The 21,590-nt window shown below is 46.7% G+C and overlaps 1 protein-coding gene across 3 annotated transcripts; it reads left to right on the top strand.

Moving 5' to 3' along the window:
- Nucleotides 1-35: 35 nt before the first annotated feature.
- LOC129694223 (zinc finger protein 239-like) lies at nucleotides 36-17,257 on the top strand. 3 transcript variants are annotated; one of them, XM_055630938.1, is made up of 2 exons: nucleotides 36-1,322; nucleotides 15,301-17,257. In XM_055630938.1, exon 2 carries the CDS (start codon nucleotides 15,421-15,423, stop codon nucleotides 16,543-16,545), a length of 1,125 nt encoding a protein of 374 aa, XP_055486913.1. In that variant the 5' UTR covers nucleotides 36-1,322; nucleotides 15,301-15,420; the 3' UTR covers nucleotides 16,546-17,257. The 3 variants fall into 3 exon arrangements, with proteins under 3 accessions (XP_055486913.1, XP_055486914.1, XP_055486912.1); XM_055630939.1 differs by lacking the exon at nucleotides 36-1,322 and adding an exon at nucleotides 8,667-8,688; XM_055630937.1 differs by lacking the exon at nucleotides 36-1,322 and adding an exon at nucleotides 8,726-8,877.
- Nucleotides 17,258-21,590: the final 4,333 nt, after the last annotated feature.

Raw genomic sequence — 21,590 nt, 5'->3', positions numbered from 1 at the left:
GCGTTTCTGGTCCTCCGAGTGCAGCGCCCCCTGGCGGCGGGAGTCCGTGACGCACCGTGTTTGTCCCTCTGTCTGCAGCGCCACCTGGCGGCGGGAGGGTTGAGTTTAGTTTATTGTCACGTGTACCGAGGTTCAGTGAAAAGATTTGTTGTTGCTAACCAGTCAGCAGAAAGACAACACGTGATCACAATCGATCCGTCCACAGTGTACGGATACGGGATGAAGGGAATAACGTTGAGTGTAAGACTTGTGTGACTCCAGTGCGGAGACAAGGTTTCTCCCTGTATAAGGTCAAAAGTGATAGCAGCAGAATTAGGCCATTCGGCCCATTAAGTCTATTCCGCCATTCAATCATGGCTGATCTATCTCTCCCTCCTGTGAGATTCGAAAATCACAAATGCTCTTGAGACAAATTCAGACAAAGAAGTGTTTTTATTAATTTCATATTCTGCAGAATAGGTGCCTCTCCTCTGATGTCCCCTAGAGGCACAAAGAAGATGGAGATGCTTTCTATCTTTATACCTTTCTTCACTATGGTCACTACCTCATGTCTCCCCATCGAGTTTCGTCCAATCATAACATAAAGCCCACATTCCCACGAGAAAGTCCAGGAACGTCTCGGACCATCTCCTGACGTCAAAGGCTCCCAAGGCTTCTGCTGAAGTTTTTATCTTTGTTACTTTCTTTATCTAGAATTTCTCTCTGTTCTGTATATTGTTACTTTATTCTACCAGCAGTCTGGCTTCTGCTGACACCTTATTTCATTCTAAGTTATATTTTTCAGAGTTCTAGTATAAATCAACGATCCCTATTTACCCTTTTCTCACAATCCACCATTTTTTTTTTTGCTACGCATCTTTTGATTTATACAATATCTTACTTTTCTAGTGCTAGCAGCAGATTCTTCGCCTCCCTATCCTCCTCTCGCTAGTCATACTGTGTTCTGAAGGCCAGCGCAGGGAATGATACAACATCCGAATAGGCACTAAGTCAATGGTTCCTTCCCTTCACGCACAGTCTACGGGTTGATATTGTCTGGTGGGGCCTCCACAGGACCCTTAAATCGGTTTGCGTGTGTCCACCCTTTTTCTTTTTGTTCGTACTGCTGTCTCGGTGATTAATAACACAAGGTAGGGTCCAGTCCACTTTGGTTGCAGCTTTTCTTCTTTCCATGATTTTACAAGATCCCAGTTCTCTGCTTTCACAGAATGGATTGGCAAGTCGAGATGGGGACTCTGTGCCAGCAGCCCCTTGGTTTTTAATTCTGTAATAGAATGAGATACTGCCAGTAAACTGTTCCTTAAGAAAACATCGTTACCATGGTGGGTATTCCTTCTATCTTTCCCAAATAATAAAAACCTAACTTGTTCAACCTTTCTCTGTATCTTAGTTGCTGAAACCCAGTCAACATTCTAATTGATCTCCTCTGTACTCTCTATTTTGTTAACCTTTTTCCTATAATTATGCCTACCAAAATTATACACCATACTCCACAATTGACCTCACCAATAGCTTGTACAATTTAACATTACAACCCAACTTCTATACACAATGCTCTGATTTATAAAGGCCAACACACCAAAATCTTTCTTTACCATCCTTTCTACACGAGATTCCACTTTCAGGGAATTACACACAGTTGTTCCTAGATCCCTCTGTTCAACTTCATTCCTCAATTCACAATCATTTACCATGTAAGTCTAATTTGAATTTGTCCTGCCAAGATGTATCACCTCACACTTATCAACATTAAATCCATCTGTCATGTTTCAACCCACTCTTCCAAATGACCTAAATATCTCTGTACATTTTTAAAAAATCTACTTAATTATTCACAACACCACCTATCTTAGTATAATCTACATACTTCTTAATCTATCTTACCACACCAACATCCATATTATTGATTCACATGACAAACAACAGTGGTCCCAACACACATCCCTGAGGTACCCCTCTAGTCATTGACCTCCAACCTGATAAACATCCATCCACCATTACTCTCTGACATTTCCCAACAGTCACTTTTAATCCATCTTGCTATTCCTTACTAACCACTTCTTAACCAACCTTATTTCCTTTATTGAACTTTGTCAAAGGCCTTACTGAAGTTCACCACTTTAACCTCATCAATTTTCCTAATAACCTCTTTTAAGAAAAATCAAGATTAGTCAAATATCACAATCACAAATCCATGCTAATTCTTCCTAATCCTACCCTATTTGTCCAAATTCCTATAATATTGTCTTTAGTATCCTTTCCATTATTTCCCACCACTGATGTCAAACAAGTTCTTGTTAAAACTCTACTCTTCTTTGTCCTCCTGTTCAATTATCTCAGGGCTATTATCTATTCGTACCTGTGGGACAGCCCTCATGTAATTATTGAAATCGTACTAGGTATCTCAACCTTCTAAACGAACATCGGTCGGTGATTTAGAAAACTCATACATACACCTTGTCTTCAGGTTTAAAGGGTCCTTCTTCCTGGTCCATCTCCGACAGCTTTTACTTTACCTGTTCATAAATAGACTTGTATATCATTATTAACTGTTTCATATACTTTTTAAATTCTATCTGTAACTGTTCCAAACTCGGTCCCTTGCAGGAACTTCTCCATTGTGTCACCTGCTGGTTAGTTTGCATGCAACATTTCTTCAGTGCCATTGGCAGAGCATTACACAAATCTTATTTATTTTAACCTTCAATGTTCCATTTATTCTTTTCATCAAATGAAAACAATCCGTTGTCATAGCTGATTTCTGTAGGTTTACCAAACCTCTTAATTACCTTATTCAGCATAAACGACACTACAGTGCTCATACCTAAATCGATTCAGACTTACCCTGGACATCTCTTCCAGATGCTGTTTCAGCTGCTTTGGCTGCATTTTAATTTAACTTCTTTGACATGTACTTTTTCCATTTCACCATACAATTTCAACATTCTCCAATCTAGTCTGAACTATATCCTGCCTTTCCCAAGGTCATCATCTGCTGTCTTATATTCTGAAGTATTTCTCTCTCTTCACTTGTGGAACAAACCAACAAATTGTCCACATCAGCAAATACTTTCTAAGGGTATACCATATAACCATATATCGTACCTGCCTCCACCACCTTCACTGGAAGCTCATTCCACACAGCTACCACTCTCTGAGTAAAGAAGTTCCCCCTCAACTTTCAACTCTGCCTTTCCCATCTAATTAAAAAACCTACCTCATCCTAGCCTTTCTTGACATCCTTCCTTAAATCCCTTTCTCTCTCTTGGGGACCCCAGTCCTGTTAGGGCTTATAATCTCCAGATTAATTTCACTCCTGATAGGACTTTGAGGAAAAGTTCCCCAAGACATTTATTATTGGCATGTAATTCTCTGGCCCCGCTTGGTTCCCTCATAGGACTCACTTGTGTCAGTTCATCACTTATTTCAGTCTTTTCAACCAGGGGCTTTGTTCATTGACATTGACCGCAGAGACCAACTGTTTGCTGAATCGGGGGTTGGAAATAAATGACAATCCCACCACCTCCTTCAATTCTGCTTGACTTTAAGAAGAATGACTTCCACCACAATAGTTCATAATATAATGTTCACTGGTTGCCATCTTTTTCTTGTTCATTTTCAACTCTCCACCTTCTCATTCCCCTTTGTTCCTTGGGGTTCACCTTAAGTGGGTAACATTTGTTGAGGGGCCTGCATACCCTCGGTCATGACGGCATCCAACCAGAAGATGGCGCTGTAGCCGGTAAGTTTGTGAGCGGCGGCCATGTTTGTAGTCTTTTGTCGGCCCGGATGTAACAATTTACATCATGCATCTTTATCTGACACTTAGTGGTTCCCACCACTTTTACCAATGGTGCCTTCAAATCTTTCATGGCCAATAATCATCCCACGTTCTCCTCCACCAAAGCCCAAATCCATTTCCTTCCCCATCAGGGATATAGGGTGAGGCATTTTTATTTATTATTTATTTTAATTTTTTTATTTTATTTTTTTTAGCCCTCTCAGTTTATGGGTGCCCCAAGGGATAATCTGTCATCCTGTCGTCTCCTACTTCTCTCTCTCTCTCTCTCTCTCTCTCTCTCTCTCTCTCTCTCTCTCTCTCTCTCTCTCTCTCTCTCTCTCGCTCTCTCTCTCTGTGTGTCTCTCTCTCGCTCTCGCTCTGTCTCGCTCTGTGTCGTCTCTTTCTCTGTGTCTGTCTCTCTCTCTGTCTCTCCTTTTTCTCTCTCTCTGTCTTTCTCTCTGCGATCTCTCTCTCTCTCTCTGTATCTCTGTGTCTGGCTCTCTGTCTGTATCTCTGTGTCTCTCTCTCTCTCTCTCTCTCTCTCTCTCTTTCTGTGTGTCTCTCTCTCTCTCTCTCTCTCTTTCTGTGTCTCTCTGTTTCTGAACTTGAATGTCTACCATAAAACAACAAACCATAAAAGCTGGTCATGTTTCATCAATTAACTTATTTCCAATTATTTCAATCCATATTCACCATTATTTTAAATGTCCAATTCCTAGCACTAGTAACAATTTTCCAAATTAACTTTACTGACAAGAAATCTAAAAGAACATCAAGAAACGATTAAAAGAAAATCAAAAGCTGATTTTTATAACTTCCCTTTTTCAGGTTACGAGGATACAAAGAGTTAATTTTACAGCTTGTTCGCAATCCAATTTGAACTACAGTGGGAATACTCGCTCCCGCCACTGTGTTCAATTTTACAACTTGCTCATTCCAACCTTTCATCTTACAACCATTCGTTCCAAACCGGTTTTTACATACAAATCACATTTGTTCCGTTCTTACTTCAAATAGATTATTAATTTTATATTTTCTCCCTGTCCTGCACTCTTGTCCCCGGCCTTTGCCGTCTTCTTATCTGCTACTTTCGGGAGTAACTCCCTCATCATCCTGTCTCTCTCTGTTCCTTATTTGCTGTTTTACTACTGCCTGCAACATAATCTTTACTACTTGTTTTTCACTTCTGTGAAAAGGAATTGATCTAACTGTTCTTGTCAGACCTAAAGGATCTTCAAGGAGGCTATTTAACAAACCCCCTTCCCCCTCAGGGTCCTCTCCTAGGTACCTCCCTCAGGGGTCTAATTTCAACCAAACTTATCTTCCCCTTCTGCCCTTTGACTCCCCGTCCTGTTGGCTGGGTGATCTTCGTCCACCCCGGCCCCTGTCTTCTCTTTCCTTTGGGTATTTTGGCCCCCTCCGGCTCTGCATTTGTCCCAACGGACTATACCTTATCATTGTTGGCTTCTCCAACCCCTGGGTATTTCCTGCCCTCCAGGGTCCAGCATTTGCCCCCATGCACCTCCCCCATGTCCTGTCCCTCTGGGTTATTTCTTGTATAGCACTCAAACCCCTCCTCCCCAAACGGAATGGTAAATGGAGGAGGTCGAGGATCTTCCCTTCGGCCCTTCGTATTGTTGTTGCTGGCCGGAAATAGGTAATGATAACTCTGGCATATCTCATTTTTTTGGTAAGAGGGGATTCGTGAATAGCTGTAGTATACATGTCATAGCCCTAGGTGTTCTACCCCAATTCAGGGGAAATGGTACTGGGACCAGCTGAGGCCTAGCTCCAGCGCAGGCGTAACAATTGGTTTGTTGCATACTTCTGGCTGTGTACATCATCCAGGCAAGCCAGGTGTTGGCTCCTTTTCCCCCTGTTGGTATTCCCTTCTCATATAACTGCCTTAATCCTGTTTCTCCTGCTACTATCATTATCTTCAGCTTCTTAGACTAATTTTCCCTGGTGACATTGCTGACTACTGGTGGTGCAGGTGTTGCCCCAGGATCCCTATTCTGACTGTCATCTATCTTGAACACCTCTCCCCTATCCTCGTATATTACCATCTTCCCATCTCGCTTTACTTCTATCTCAAACTTCAGACATGCGTCCTTCCCTGTTTTATCTGCACATATCCAATACCTACCACTTTCCTGTATCTGAACACTCTATGCTCACATATACGCGTCCTGGCAATTTCTCGTTTGGGTTTTGATATACTCTCCACCTATCAGCTTGATAGGTGGTCCAATGCCACCCATATTTTGATGAAGTAAACACCGCGTGCCAATCTTTACAGGGATGGGTGCATACATACATTCTATAGCCGCACCACCTTTTTCCTTTACATACATTAAATGGGATGGTGGTGGACCTTCTATTTTGTGGTATTGTGATTTTTATGCATGTTACATTACTTACAAGTTGGGTAACCACCCAACACACGACCCACCAACACGAAATCTTCATTTTTCCTGCGGGTTCTTGGTAAATATTAAAGTCAATGGTTCTTCTCCTTTGCGCACTGTCCACGGGCTGATATCGTCTGGTGGGGCCTCCACAGGACCCTTAACTCGACTTGCGTGTGTCCACCCTTTCTCTTTTGTTCGTACTGCTGTCTCCGTGATTAGTAATACCAAGTAGGGTCCAGTCCACTTAGGTTGCAGCTTTTCTTCTTTCCACGTTTTTATTAATACCCAGTGTCCAGCCTTGACTGAGTGAATCGGAAAGTCCAGTGGTGGGCTCTGGGCCAGCAATCCTTTAATTTTTAGTTCTGCAAGAGATTGGGACACTGCCAGTAAATAGTTCCTCAGGAACACATCGTTCCCTTGTATTGTTGGGACTCCTTCTATCTTCCCTAAGTATGGGAGCCCGAATAACATTTCATATGGTGATATCCCTATGTCTTTTCGAGGTGCCGTTCGGATTCTCAACAGGGCTATCGGGAGGCACTTAGTCCAGGGGAGTCTCGTTTCCTCTATCAACTTGGTAATTTGGGTCTTTAAGGTGCCATTCATTTTTTCCACCTTTCCTGAGCTCTGGGATGCCATGGTGTATGCAATTTCCATTCTATTCCCAGTGCTTCACATATCGTTTCATGTGTTTTTGAGGCAAAATGGGTCCCTCTATCTGAGTCTATTGTTTCCACAATCCCATATCTGGGTATAATTTGTTCTAATAATATCTTGGCTACCGCCTGTGCAGTGGCAGTTGCCGTGGGGAATGCCTCTACCCATCTGGTGAAATGGTCCACTACCACTAACAGGTACTTCCATGTTCGTACCCGGGTCAGCTCGGTAAAATCTATCTGTATTCTTTGGAAGGGCCTAACTGCTAATGGTTGTCCTCCTCCTGGGACTGCTCTCATGATTTTCTTATTAATTCGCTGACATATCACACAGCCCCTTATGACCTGTTTGGCCATGGTAAACATCCCACAGCAAGCGTTGGTTCTGAGGAGGGTGTCACAGAGGGCTTGTATTCCCCAATGGCTTTGTCCATGTAATCTCCCTAATAACTCCCTCATTATTTCTTTGTCCAATAGCTGCTTTCCATTTGGTGTCCACCATTTCCCATTTGAAGTACGCTGAGCCCCCATTTCTTTCATGTTTTCCTCTTCTTTCTCACTAAAGATAGGTATCTTTTCCTCTGGTTCCCTTAACGGTATTAGTGACTTCATTTCTACCATCTGTTCTGTGGCTGCTCTTTTTGCAACCTCATCCACTGCCCTATTTCCTCTGGCCTCCAGGGTGTTACCCATCTGATGCCCTGCCACATGTGCTATAGCTATTCGTTCTGGTTTTTGCAATGCTTCCAGTGTCTGTCCTATCAATTGCTCATGTGCTAGTTCTTTACCTCGAGTTGTTATCATTCCTCGCTCTTTCCAGATAACCATATAACCATATAACAATTACAGCACGGAAACAGGCCATCTCGGCCCTACAAGTCCATGCCGAACAAATTTTTTTCCCCTTAGTCCCACCTGCCTGCACTCGTACCATAACCCTCCATTCCCTTCTCATCCATATGCCTATCCAATTTATTTTTAAATGATACTAATGAACCTGCCTCCACCACTTCCACTGGGAGCTCATTCCACACCGCCACCACTCTCTGCGTAAAGAAGTTCCCCCTCATATTACCCCTAAACTTCTGTCCCTTAATTCTGAAGTCATGTCCTCTTGTTTGAATCTTCCCTATTCTCAAAGGGAAAAGCTTGTCCACATCAACTCTGTCTTTCCCTCTCATCATTTTAAAGACCTCTATCAGGTCCCCCCTTAACCTTCTGCGCTCCAGAGAATAAAGACCTAACTTATTCAACCTATCTCTGTAACTTAGTTGTTGAAACCCAGGCAACATTCTAGTAAATCTCCTCTGTACTCTCTCTATTTTATTGACATCCTTCCTATAATTGGGCGACCACAATTGTACACTTCCCAAAGGTGTGTACTACTCCAAAAGCGTATTTTCAATTGGTATATACTGTTCCTTCCTTCCCCTCCAATAATTCCAAAGCTCTCATTAATGCATATAATTCACAAGATTGAGCTGACCAACTACCAGGCAGCCTGCCACTTTCAATTTCCTCTATAGTTTCCCCGTTCACTATACCGTACCCAATATGTCTTTTTCCATCTATGCACCTGGAGGATCCATCTATGAACCACCGGCTGCCCTCAGCCAGAGGTTGCTCTTCTAAGTCTTCTCTACTTTTTGTCTGTAAATCTATTATTTCACTACAGCAGTGTACTGGGCCCTCTTCCTTGTCACCCTGTTTCTCTGCTGGATACAGGAATTGGGACGGGTTAAGGTTCTTATCCGTAATTATCATCAAATCGTCTTTTTCCATCAGGATGGCCTCATACTTTAAAAGTCTGGAGTCTGTTAACCATCTGTTGGATTTCTGAGTGAGTATGGTTTTTACTGTGTGTGGTGTAGAAACAACCAGAGTGCCTCCAAAGGTTAATTTCCTACTCTCTTCCACCAATATTGCGGTAGCTGCTACCGCTTGTATGCATCCCGGCCATCCCCTGCAGACTGGATCTAATATTTTTGAGAGGAATGCCACTGGCTGTCGATTTCCCCCTCTTTTCTGGGTGAGTACCCCTTGTGCCACCCCCTTGTCTGAATTTACAAACAGGTGGAAAGGTTGTTCTACTGAGGGCAGAGCCAACACGGGAGCAGTAATCAAACTGTTCTTTAATTTCCCAAATTTCACCTCCTGTTCTGGAGTCCACTGAACTTTGTCTTTTTCTTCTCCCAATTTATCATACAGGAATTTTACTTGTCTGGAGTAATCATCTATCCACAGTCGACAGTATCCTATCAATCCCAGGAATTTTCGGATCTCTTTCTTATTCTTTTGTAGTGGTACTCTCGTGATCCCAGCTATCCTTTCGGGGTTTATTCGTCTCTTTCCTCCACTTATCAAATGTCCCAGATATTTTACCTCTTGTTTCACAAATTGAAGCTTGTTACGGGACACTCTTAACCCCTTCCTTCCCAAGAAGTTTAACAGGCTTATTGTGGCATCCCTCACTTCCATTTCTCTTGCTCCTGAAAAAAGGAGGTCATCCACATACTGTAATAGTTGCGTTTCCCCGTGACCTGGGAAATCCTCCAATACCTGCTCTAAAATTTGGCCGAATAAATACATACACCTTGTCTTCAGGTTTAAAGGGTCCTTCCTCCTGGTCCATCTCCGACAGCTTTTACTTTACCTGTTCATAAATAGACTTGTATATCATTATTAACTGTTTCATATACTTTTTAAATTCTATCTGTAACTGTTCCAAACTCGGTCCCTTGCAGGAACTTCTCCATTGTGTCACCTGCTGGTTAGTTTGCATGCAACATTTCTTCAGTGCCAATGGCAGAGCATTACACAAATGTTATTTATTTTAACCTTCAATGTTCCATTTATTCTTTTCATCAAATGAAAACAATCCGTTGTCAAAGCTGATTTCTGTGGGTTTACCAAACCTCTTAATTACCCTATTCAGCATAAACGACACTACAGTGCTCATACTTAAATCGATTCAGACTTACCCTGGACATCTCTTCCAGATGCTGTTTCAGCTGCTTTGTCTGCATTTTAATTTAACTTCTTTGACATGTACTTTTTTTTTTCCATTTCACCATACAATTTCAAAATTTCCAATCTAGTCTGAACTATATCCTGCCTTTCCCAAGGTCATCATCTGCTGTCTTATATTCTGAAGTATTTCTCTCTCTTCACTTGTGGAACAAACCAACAAATTGTCCACATCAGCAAATACTTTCTAAGGGTATACCATATAACCATATATCGAACCTGCCTCCACCACCTTCACTGGAAGCTCATTCCACACAGCTACCACTCTCTGAGTAAAGAAGTTCCCCCTCAACATTCAACTCTGCCTTTCCCATCTAATTAAAAAAACCTACCTCATCCTAGCCTTTCTTGACATTGTTCCTTAAATCCCTTTCTCTCTCTTGGGGACCCCAGTCCTGTTAGGGCTTATAATCTCCAGATTAATTTCACTCCTGATAGGACTTTGAGGAAAAGTTCCCCAAGACATTTATTATTGGCATGTAATTCTCTGGCCCCGCTTGGTTCCCTCATAGGACTCACTTGTGTCAGTTCATCACTTATTTCAGTCTTTTCAACCAGGGGCTTTGTTCATTGAGATTGACCGCAGAGACCAACTGTTCGCTGAATCGGGGGGGTGGAAATAAATGACAATCCCACCACCTCCTTCAATTCTGCTTGACTTTAAGAAGAATGACTTCCACCACAATAGTTCATAGCGGCGGCCATGTTTGTAGTCTTTTGTCGGCCCGGATGTAACAATTTACATCATGCATCTTTATCTGACACATTGTGGTTCCCACCACTTTTACCAATGGTGCCTTCAAATCTTTCATGACCAATAATCGTCCCACGTTCTCCTCCTCCAAAGCCCAAATCCATTTCCTTCCCCATCAGGGATATGGGGTGAGGTATTTTTATTTATTATTTATTTTAATTTTTAGCCCTCTCAATATGGGTGCCCCAAGGGATAATCTGTCATCCTGTTGTCTCCTACTTCTGTTTCTCTGTCTGTCTGTCTGTCTCTCTCTCTCTCTCTCTCTCTGTCTCTGCTCTCTGTCTCTGTCTCTCTCTCTCCCTCTCTCACTGTCTCTCTCTCTCTCTCTCTCTCTCTCTCTCTCTCTCTCTCTCTCTCTCTCTCTCTCTCTCTCTCTCTCTCTCTCTCTCTCTCTCTCTCTCTCTCTCTCTCTCTCTGTGTCTGGCTCTCTCTCTCTCTCTCTCTCTCTCTCTCTCTCTCTCTCTGTGTCTGTATCTCTGTCTCTGTCTCTCTCTCTCTGTGTCTGGCTCTCTCTCTCTATCTGTATCTCTGTGTCTGGCTCTCTCTCTCTCTCTCTCTGGCTGTATCTCTGTCTCTCTCTCTCTCTCTCTCTCTCTCTCTCTCTCTCTCTGTATCTCTGTGTCTGGCTCTCTCTCTCTCTGGCTGTATCTCTGTGTCTGGCTCTCTCTGTCTGGCTGTATCTCTGTGTCTGTATCTGTATCTCTGTCTCTCTCTGTTTCTCAACTTGAATGTCTACCATAAAACAACAAACCATAAAAGCTGGTCATGTTTCATCAATTAACTTATTTCCAATTATTTCAATCCACATTCACCATTATTTTAAATGTCCAATTCCTAGAACTAGTAACAATTTTCCAAATTATCTTTACTGACAAGAAATCTAAAAGAACATCAAGAAACGATTAAAAGAAAATCAAAAGCTGATTTTTACAACTTCCCTTTTTCAGGTTACGAGGATACAAAGAGTTAATTTTACAGCTTGTTCGCAATCCAATTTGAACTACAGTGGAAATACTTGCTCCCGCCACTGTGTTCAATTTTACAACTTGCTCATTCCAACCTTTCATCTTACAACCATTCGTTCCAAACCGGTTTTTACATACAAATCACATTTGTTCCGTTCTTACTTCAAATAGATTATTCATTTTATATTTTCTCCCTGTCCAGCACTCTTGTCCCCGGCCTTTGCCGTCTTCTTATCTGCTACTTTCGGGAGTAACTCCCTCATCATCCTGTCTCTCTCTGTTTCCTTATTTGCTGTTTTTCTACTGCCTGCAACATAATCTTTACTACTTGTTTTTCACTTCTGTGAAAAGGAATTGATCTAACTGTTCTTGTCAGACCTAAAGGATCTTCAAGGAGGCTATTTAACAAACCCCCTTCCCCCTCAGGGTCCTCTCCTAGGTACCTCCCTCAGGGGTCTAATTTTAACCGAACTTATCTTCCCCTTCTGCCCTTTGACTTCCCGTCCTGTTGGCCGGGTGATCTTCGTCCACCCCGGCCCCTGTCTTCTCTTTCCTTTGGGTATTTTGGCCCCCTCCGGCTCTGCATTTGTCCCAACGGACTATACCTTATCATTGTTGGCTTCTCCAACCCCTGGGTATTTCCTGCCCTCCAGGGTCCAGCATTTGCCCCAACGGACTATTGGGCAGAATGCGGGGATTTGGCCCACAGCCTTTTCCCCTCCCTTCTGGGTTTGCCTTGCAGCCCCCTGAATCCTTTAGAGCGTCAACCACAAGGTCTCTCCACAATCGCCCAGGAAGAACTTTATTAGTCATTGTTCCTACCTGGGTTCTGTGCACAGAAATTGCTCGATTGATTTTTCACAATTTCCAACTACTCCCACTTCTTTGCCGAGTCTCTGTGTGGTCCGGATACTACTGCTTAAACAGCTGACGGCAAGCAAGGAGACCGCTGAACTCAGCAGGGTGCACCTTCCCTTCGTCCGTCTACTCCCGTCAGCTGTCCAGAGTATTGGATCTCGGAACGAGCCCCCAAGTTGTGAGATTTAAAAATCACAAATGCTCTTGAGACAAATTCAGACAAAGAAGTGTTTTTATTAATTTCATATTCTGCAGAATAGGTGCCTCTCCTCTGATGTCCCCTAGAGGCACAAAGAAGATGGAGATGCTTTCTATCTTTATACTTTTCTTCACTATGGTCACTACCTCATGTCTCCCCATCGAGTTTCGTCCAATCATAACATAAAGCCCACATTCCCACGAGAAAGTCCAGGAACGTCTCGGACCATCTCCTGACGTCAAAGGCTCCCAAGGCTTCTGCTGAAGTTTTTATCTTTGTTACTTTCTTTATCTAGAATTTCTCTCTGTTCTGTATATTGTTACTTTATTCTACCAGCAGTCTGGCTTCTGCTGACACCTTATTTCTTTCTAAGTTATATTTTTTCAGAGTTCTAGTATAAATCAATGATCCCTATTAACCCTTTTCTCACACTCCTAACCCCATTCTCCTGCCTTCTCCCCGTAACCACTGACACCCGTATCTCGGTACACGGAACGGTAATGAGCCAATATTAGGAGAAGCGGAGTTGAAACGAGACCTGGGTGTTCCTGCACATCAGTCACTGAAAGTACACATGCAGGTGCAGCAGGCAGTAAAGAAAGCTAATGGCATGTTGGCCGTCATTGTGAGAGGATTTGAGTTTAGGAGGTCCTACTGCAGCTGTACAGGGCACTGGTGAGACCGCACCTGGAGTATTGTGTGTAATTGTGGTCTGCTAATTTGAGGAAGGACATTCTTGCTATTGAGGGAGTGCTGCGTAGGTTCACTAGGTTAATTCCCGCAGGCAGACAAAAATGTGGGCGAAACTCAGCAGGTGAGGCAGCTTCTATGGAACGAAGGAATACCTTCGATTTTTCAAAGAATCTGCAGGTATTTCTTAAACAGGTTAAATCCCAGGATGGCGGGACTGACATATAATGAAAAAAATATGTTGACTGGGCTTGTATTTGTGGAGCTTAGAAGGAAGAGAGGGGATCTTATAGAAACGTATAAAATTATTAAAGGATTGGACAGGGTAGATGCAGGAAACATGTCCCCGATGTTGGGGGAATCCACAACCAGGGGTCACAGTTTAAGAATAAGAGATAGGCCCAACCCAGCTCCAACTCCCGAGGATCCCATTCCCCGACGAGCTGCGGACCACCAGCCGCCCTACCCAGAGGCCACCGCCGACAACTCCCCTGGGCGCCGGTGAAAGCCGAGCACCAGTCATCAATGGGGGGGACACAAAACCCTGCAGCAACTCAGCGGGACAGGCAGCATCTCCAGAGAAAAGGAATTGGTGACGTTTCAGGTCGAGACCCTTCTCCAGAGATGTTGCCTGATCCGCCGAGCCACCGCAGCATCGCGTGTGCATCCCCACCGATGATCAGCGCTCGGCTCCCGCCGGCACCGAGGTGACCAACCGACAGCCACTGGACAAAGCAAGAAGCGCAGGTGACGGTCCCCGGCCCACCCAGGAATAGGCCCCCTGGGAGCTGGAGCAGAGCCGAGCGCTGGCTGCAAGTCCAGGGCCACCATCGCTTAGGGCTGGCGCCCCACCAGTCCAGGGCTGCAGACCAACCCAGTGGGACAGGCAGAACCGAGCTGGAGCCAGTGCCTGCCCTCCCCATGCTGGCTGCAAGCCCGGGGCCACCACAGCCCCACCAGCTCAGGGCCAACCTGACACTCCCGGACAGGGACGGGACACCCGGGAGGGGACGGGGAAGGTCCAGCAGCAACTCCACGGTGCCTGCAGTGCCAGAGACCCGGGCCCAACCACGCGCAAAACGCAGACCTGCACCTACACAGCAGCACAGCCGCCCAGAATGTTTATAGCGAGTGACCTATGACCTGGGCATTCGCAATCAGAATACCGAACTCGCTTATTCACTGGATGTTTTGAAGACTAGATTTTGAAGTTAGATTTATCTCTTAGGCTGACGGAATCAATGGATATGGGGAAAACACAGGAGCAGAGTATTTAGATTCTGGATGATCAGTCGTGGTCATATTGAATGGTGGTGCTGGTTCGAAGGGCTGAATGGCCTACTCCTGCACCTATTGCCTGTTACCTTCTCCCAATTAACAATGATCTATACATTTTCCTTGAACCCCATTCCCTTTTTCCTGTTTTCACTCCTTACACTTCCTTATCTCCATATTACCCATCGGACTGAAGAAGGATCTCGACCCGAAACATCACGCATCCCCTCTCTCCACAGAAGCTGCCCGACCCGCTGAGTGATGTCAGCACTGTGACCTTCTTCCCATGATGCATGCTGCCCCCCCATGTGACTGCGCAATGGCAGGGTGCTTGGCCAGCAGTCCCCCTCGGATTGGTGGTGACGTCAGTGCGCTGGTCGTGCAGCCCCCCTTCTCCCACTTGTTTCCTCACCCCCTCCCATCTCCCCCTCCCACAACCCCCCTCCCCCCCTCCGCTCTCCCCTCATAACCCCTCTCCCTTCTCCCCCCCCCTCACTTCCACTGTCCTCATGCCCCTTCCCCACTTGCATCCTCACCATCTCTCCCCTCCTTCCTGCCACACTTCTCCCCCTCCCTGACACCTCATCTCCTCCCTCAATAACCCCACTCAAGCACTAGTAATGTTCACGCATTAGTAATGTCCTGTTTGCCAACTTGTTGACCCTCTGTGTTCCCCTGCTGTAGGGTTTAGGAGCCAATGCTGTAGACGGAGAGACGGGGATGTGAGCGGCCATTGAGGGCGGCCAGAGTGCTGGTGAGACCCCCCACCCCTCCCCATCTGCTCGATGTGCGACCTGAGCTTCAATGGAGGACCACATGACGGGGCACAAGGAGAAGCGTTATGAGTGTGACGTGTGTGGCAAAGCCTGGCAGTACCCTAGCCGTCTGGAGATCCACCGGCGGGTGCACACAGGAGAACGTCCCTTTGATTGCTCCGACTGCGGCAAGAGCTTTACCTGTTTGTCGGTGCTGCGGGTGCACCGGCAGGTGCACACGGAAGAACGTCCCTTTGAATGCTCCAACTGCAGCAAGAGCTTCAAGACGGCACATGAACTGGAGAGACACCGGCGAGTGCATACGGGCGAGAAGCCCTATGGCTGCTCCACCTGCGGGACGAGCTTTGCCTGGTTGTCGGGGCTGCGGGAGCACCGGTGGATACACATGGGCGAGAAGCCCCATGGCTGCTCCATGTGTGGCAAGAGCTTTGGCCAGTTGTGGAGGCTGCGGGAGCACCGGCGGGTGCACAGCAGCGAGCGGCCCTTCTCCTGCTCTGTCTGCGGCAAAGGCTTCAAGTCGTGTAAGACCCTGAAGGTGCACAGGCGCCTGCACACCGGGGAACGGCCCTACATCTGCAGCGAGTGTGGCAAGAGCTTCACCCATTCTAACAGCCTGCTGTCCCACCAGCACACCCACACCGGGGAGCGGCCCTACACCTGCAGCGACTGCGGCAAGGGCTTCGCCCATTACAGCAACCTGCTGTCACACCAGCGCACCCACACCGGGGAGCGCCCCTTCACCTGCACCCAGTGCAGCAAGGGCTTCACCAAGTCCAGCAGCCTGCTGTCCCACCAGCGCACCCACACCGGCGAGCGCCCCTTCAGCTGCAGCGACTGCGGCAAGGGCTTCATCTGCTCCAACAGGCTGCTGTCCCACCAGCGGGTGCACGCCGGCGACCGTCCCATCCCCAGCCCGGTGGGTGGAGAACGCTTTGCCATGGCCTCCCATGCCCTGTCTCACCAGCGCGTGCACACCAGTGGCCAGCCCTACGACTGCCCGTACTGCGGTGAGTCGTTTGACAGCTCACGGGGGTTGCGGCAGCACCGGCGGGCTCACACCGGCGAGCAGCTGCACCCACTGCGGCAAGAGTTTCAAGAAAGCACGGGGGCTGCGGGAGAACCAGCGGATACACACCAGAGAGAGACCCTTTGAGTGCGCTGAATGTGGCGAGGGTTTCACCCGCATGTCCAGCCTGTGGCAGCACCGGCTCACACACAGCGGTGAACGTCCATTCCCCTGCCCGTCCTGTGGTAACGGCTTGACCCGCCTTGACCACCTGCTAGAGCACCGGCGAGTCCACACTGGCCAGCGCCCCTTCACCTGCCCGCTCTTTGCCCTCTTCTCCAGCCTGCTGGCACACGTGGATAGGCACTGTTTTGTGTCCTTTTTTGAAAAACAGCATCTGCAGTTCCTTGTTTTTAAACCATTCTGGTTAACCATCTCTGCACCTTCCCCAAAGCCTCCACATCAGTCCTGTAATGGAGTGACCAGACTGTATGCAATACTCCAAATGCTACCTGACCAATGTCCCTTAAAGCTGCACATATACATTCCTCTCTCTTTATCTCACACCCTTTTATCTCCTTGTTTTCTCTCGCCTCTGTCACTCCAGTTATTGCAGGAGATCTTGTCGACGAGTATTCTGGACCCACTGTTGACATCTGAAATTACAGGAGCAAATTAGGATTAACTAATAAGAAAAAAACTAATCATAACTACATGCCTGAACAATGGATGATATATCACTTAAGTGCAATTGTTTTCAGTTGTGTGGAGAGACCTGTATATTGAACATGCTTTTTTCCTCTAATATGTCAATTTACCTTAAATGCAGAAGAGCTTATTAAAATCTTCTTACAAAGACCATTAGGTATTTTCTTTTAATGCTCTTTTGGACCCAAGGCATAGCAGAGCTGCTACTCTCACAAAGAGGTAAGGGAAGGAGAGAGGGAAGGGAGGGGGAGGGAAGGGAGGGAGATCGAGAGAAGAGAGGGAGAGATTGAGAGAGGAGAGGGAGAGGGAGAAGGGGGCAGAGGGAGAAGGGGGAGAGGGAGAAGGGGGAAAGTGGGGCGAGGGAGAATGGGGACAGGGAGAAGGGGGAGAGAGAGTGGAACGATAGGACATTATAACGTGCAGCCGTCCCATTCCGACCAAGGATTATAGAGCAGAGCTCCTCTCGTAACTTTGATTGCGGCTGCTGCCGCCAAACCCCCCGGCCCATCATTGCACCCAAAGATGATAGAGCAGAGTTGTATAATATTTGATTGCACCCTTCTTCACGGCGGGCTTGTGATCTTTGCTTGTGATGTCTCGGCAATTCAAGGGACATAACGGGCAACAGCCGTCGCCTTCCTTCCCGCACATGAATCTGAGCTTGAAAAATCTCCTGGTCACTGGGCCTAATGTGTTCCTTGAGCCATATTTTGGAGACCAATCCCTTACAAGAACAAAACCCAAAATGTATAGAAGTGTTAAAATTGTCTTTATTATTATGGTAAGTAAAGATCTATTAAAAATAAGTCTACTAACTTTCTAATGTACCGACAAACCTAGTTTCCCAATGGCCGTTGATGGGAGAACAGAAAATAACAGAATATTGACTGAAAATAGTAATAATATTTTCTTACCTTTTTTATTGGGGAACCTAAAGAATGACAGGTCGGGTCTTTTAGATTTATGATTAAAACAATTGATAACAGAGCAGTGAGATGAAGATTTAGATAAGGACGCCATGACAGCCCAATAAAATGCCTCAAAAAATGGCGTCGACAATCACACACATCATACTACGCGTTTTTCGAGGAGTGGCCTATCTTGCTCCGCTCTAAGATCTTTGCTAGAAACCAAAAATCTGCTACAGGATCTTCGCTAGAAACATAGAAACCTGGTGCAGGAGGAGGCCATTCGGCCCTTCGAGCCAGCACCGCCATTCATTGTGATCATGGTTGATCGTCCCCTATCAATAACCCGTGCCTGCCTTCTCCACATATCCCTCGCCCCGAGAGCTCTATCTAACTCTCAAATCCATCCAGTGACTTGGCCTCCACTGCCCTCTGTGGTAGGGAATTCCACAAATTCACAACTCTCTGGGTGAAAACGTTTTTTCCCACCTCAGTCTTAAATGACCTCCCCTGTATTCTAAGACTGGCCCCTGGTTCGGGACTCGCCTAACATTGGGAACATTTTTCCTGCATCTAGCTTGTCCAGTCCTTTTGTAATTTTATATGTTTCTATAAGATCACCCCCTCATCCTTCTAAACTCCAGTGAATACAAGCCCAGTCTTTTCAATCTTTCCTCATATGACAGTCCCGCCATCCCAGGGATCAATCTCGTGAACCTACGCTGCACTGCTTCAATCGCAAGTAAGTAAGTAAATTTTATTTATATAGCACGTTTAAATCAACTTGCGTTGAAACCAAAGTGCTCTACATAAAATAAATAATTAAGTTTCTGTACATCCATAGACAAATTAAAAGAAAGAAAAATGACACAACGCACCATAGAATTCAACGTGAACGTCCCCCCACAACAGAATCAAAATGTTCCACTGTGGGGAAAGGCATCAGAAAGTTAAGTCCTCTTCCTCTGAATCACCCGAGGTTGGGGCCTATTTGTGGCCTCCGCAGCCAGTCCGATGTTTTCGGGCCCTCTTGCCAGAAAGCTGGAACTCCGGAGTCGAGTGAAACACTCCTCAGCGGTTTGGAATGTCTGGAGCGGCCACTTCCTCCCTGGAGACTGCGGCTCCTGAAGTCCTCAGGCCGCGCTGGTTGGAGCTCCGACTGGCGATCGCGATCCCAGGCTTCGCGGTGTCTTAAATCCAGCGCCGCCCGCGGCTGGACGCCCACAGCCACAGCTCCTCGGATGTTGGAGTCGGCGGTCACAGCACTCCGGAGCTTACCGCACGGCGACCCGGTAAGGCATCACCCGCTCCGTGATGGTGTCCCAGCGCTGCGCCGCCGCCGAAGCTGTAGCCCTGGCCGGTCCCGACAGGAAACGCCGCTCCAGTCCGATGGTAGACGACGAGGAAGGGGCGAAGAAGCAGCTCGGACGAAAGCCGCCTCTCCGACCAAGTAGGGACTGGGAAATAAAGTTTCCCCCTTCCCCACCCCCACCCACCACATAAAAGACCTCCAACTAACATTTGTTATTTTTTAACAGGACTAAAAATAAAACTAAAAAAATGGTGAAAGGGTGGACTGCAGGCAGAGCAGCCATACACAATGTCACCCCACTCCTGCAGTCCGCCATTCTTCAGAAGAAAGGGAGAGAGGGGGAGACTGAGAGAGAAGGACAGAGATGGAGAGAGAGAGAGAGAGCGATAGACGGACAGAGAGTGGAAAGAGAGAGGGAGAGAGAGGTGGGGGGGAGAGGGAGAGAGAGTGGGGAGAAAGAGGGGAGAGAGAGAGGATGTCCTTCCTCACATTAGGAGACGAGGATGTCCTTCCTCAAATTAGGAGACCAAAACTGGACACAATACTGCAGATGTGGTCTTACCAGAGCCCTATACAACTGCAGAAGAACCTCTTTACTCCTATATATCCTATAACCCTCTTGTTATGAAGGCCAACGTACCATTACCATTCACTGCCTGCTGTACCTGCACGCCAACCTTCGGCGACCAGTGTACAAGGACACCCAGGTCTCGCTGTACTTCCCCCTTACCTAACCTAACCCCATTCTGCATCTGTATCTTTGACTATAGTCACCATCACTGGTTGTCGCAAACGTATCCTACACCCACTAGGGACAATTTTTACATTAACCAAGCCAATTAACCTACAAACCTGTACGACTGTGGAATGTGGTAGAAAACAGGAGATCTCAGGGAAACCCCATGCAGGTCACAGAGAAAACGTGCAAACTCCGTACAGACAGGGCCCGTAGTCAGGATCGAACCCGGGTCTCCAGCGCTGCATTTTGTTGTAAGGCAGCAACTCTACCGCTGCGCCACCGTGAATCCCCGGGGAGAGTGGCGCCGTTTGTGAACCGGGTCCCCGCTATTCAGTGAAGGGATTCCTGCGGCCTCAGCCGCCCAGTGACGCCCCGAGCTTATGCATCACCGGGCAGAGAGGGGTCTGCCGTGGGGATGTTCATACTAGGAGCACAGAATTAGGCCAGTCGGCCCATCTAGTCTACTCCGCCATTCAATCATGGTTAGACACAAAATGCTGGAGTAACTCAGCTGGACTGGCAGCATCTCGGGAGAGAAGGAATGGGTGAAGTTTCGGGTCGAGACCCTTCTTCAGGCTGGTTAGGGATAAGAGAAACGAGAGATATAGACGATCATTTTTGTCTTAGACTCAATCATGGCTTATCTACCTCTCCCTCTCAAACCCCATTCTCCTGCCTTCTCCCCATACCCCTGGCACCCATACGAATGAAGAACCTGACAATCTCAACTTTTAAAAATACCCAATGACAGCCGTCTGCGGCAATGAATCTCACAGATTCACCACCCTCCAGCAAGAAATTCCTCATCTCCATTCTAAAGGTTCATCCTTTACTTCTTAAATTGTGCCCTCTGGTCCGAGACCCTCTCACTGGTGGAGGCATCTTCTCCACATCCACTCTATCCAGGCCTTTCACTCTTTGATGTGGTCTGGGGGATGTAGAGAGGGTTTGGGAGGGACGGGGTGGGATGTGTAGGGTGAAGAGAGGGTTCAGGAGTGGGAGGTAGGGGTGTGGAGGGTGAAGAGAGGGCTCAGGAGGGTGAAGGTTCAGGAGGGGAGGATGGGGCGAGGAGAGGGTTCATTAGGGGGAGCGTGGGGATGAAGTTTGAGGGTTCAGGAGTGGGAGGATGGGGTGTTGAGGATGACGAGTGTTTCAGGAGGGTGAGGATCGGGTTCAGGAGGGGGAGGGTGGGGAGTGGAGGGTGAAGAGAGGGTTCAGGAGGGTGAAGTGGGGAGGGTTCAGGTGGTTGGGGAGCGTGTAGAGGAGGCTCAGCAGGATAGGGACAGGGTGGGTGGGTGACAGCATGGTGCCAGATGGGGTGACTGTGGGAAATGTGAGGCCACCCCGCCAGCAGACATTTAAGCAGCAATGTTGTATTGTGTGAATGATTTTTGTACTATTATACAATTATCATGGTGCCTTGCTGTAGCAGCACCAGTATTAGATAGCATTTATTGACATAAATAAGGAATAATATTGTATCAAGTTTCATCAGACTGGTGTTACCGTGTGTAGCGAGACCGAT

This window comes from Leucoraja erinacea, unplaced genomic scaffold (genome assembly GCF_028641065.1).
Source record: "Leucoraja erinacea ecotype New England unplaced genomic scaffold, Leri_hhj_1 Leri_582S, whole genome shotgun sequence".
Classification (NCBI taxonomy): Eukaryota; Metazoa; Chordata; class Chondrichthyes; order Rajiformes; family Rajidae; genus Leucoraja; species Leucoraja erinaceus.
Note: the sequence above shows the minus strand (reverse complement) of the source record. Positions and strands in the feature narration are given on the sequence as shown.

Coding starts and splice junctions, on each gene's coding strand:
- LOC129694223 (XM_055630938.1), top strand. CDS start 15,421: ATGGAGGACCACATGACGGGGCACAAGGAGAAGCGTTATGAGTGTGAC.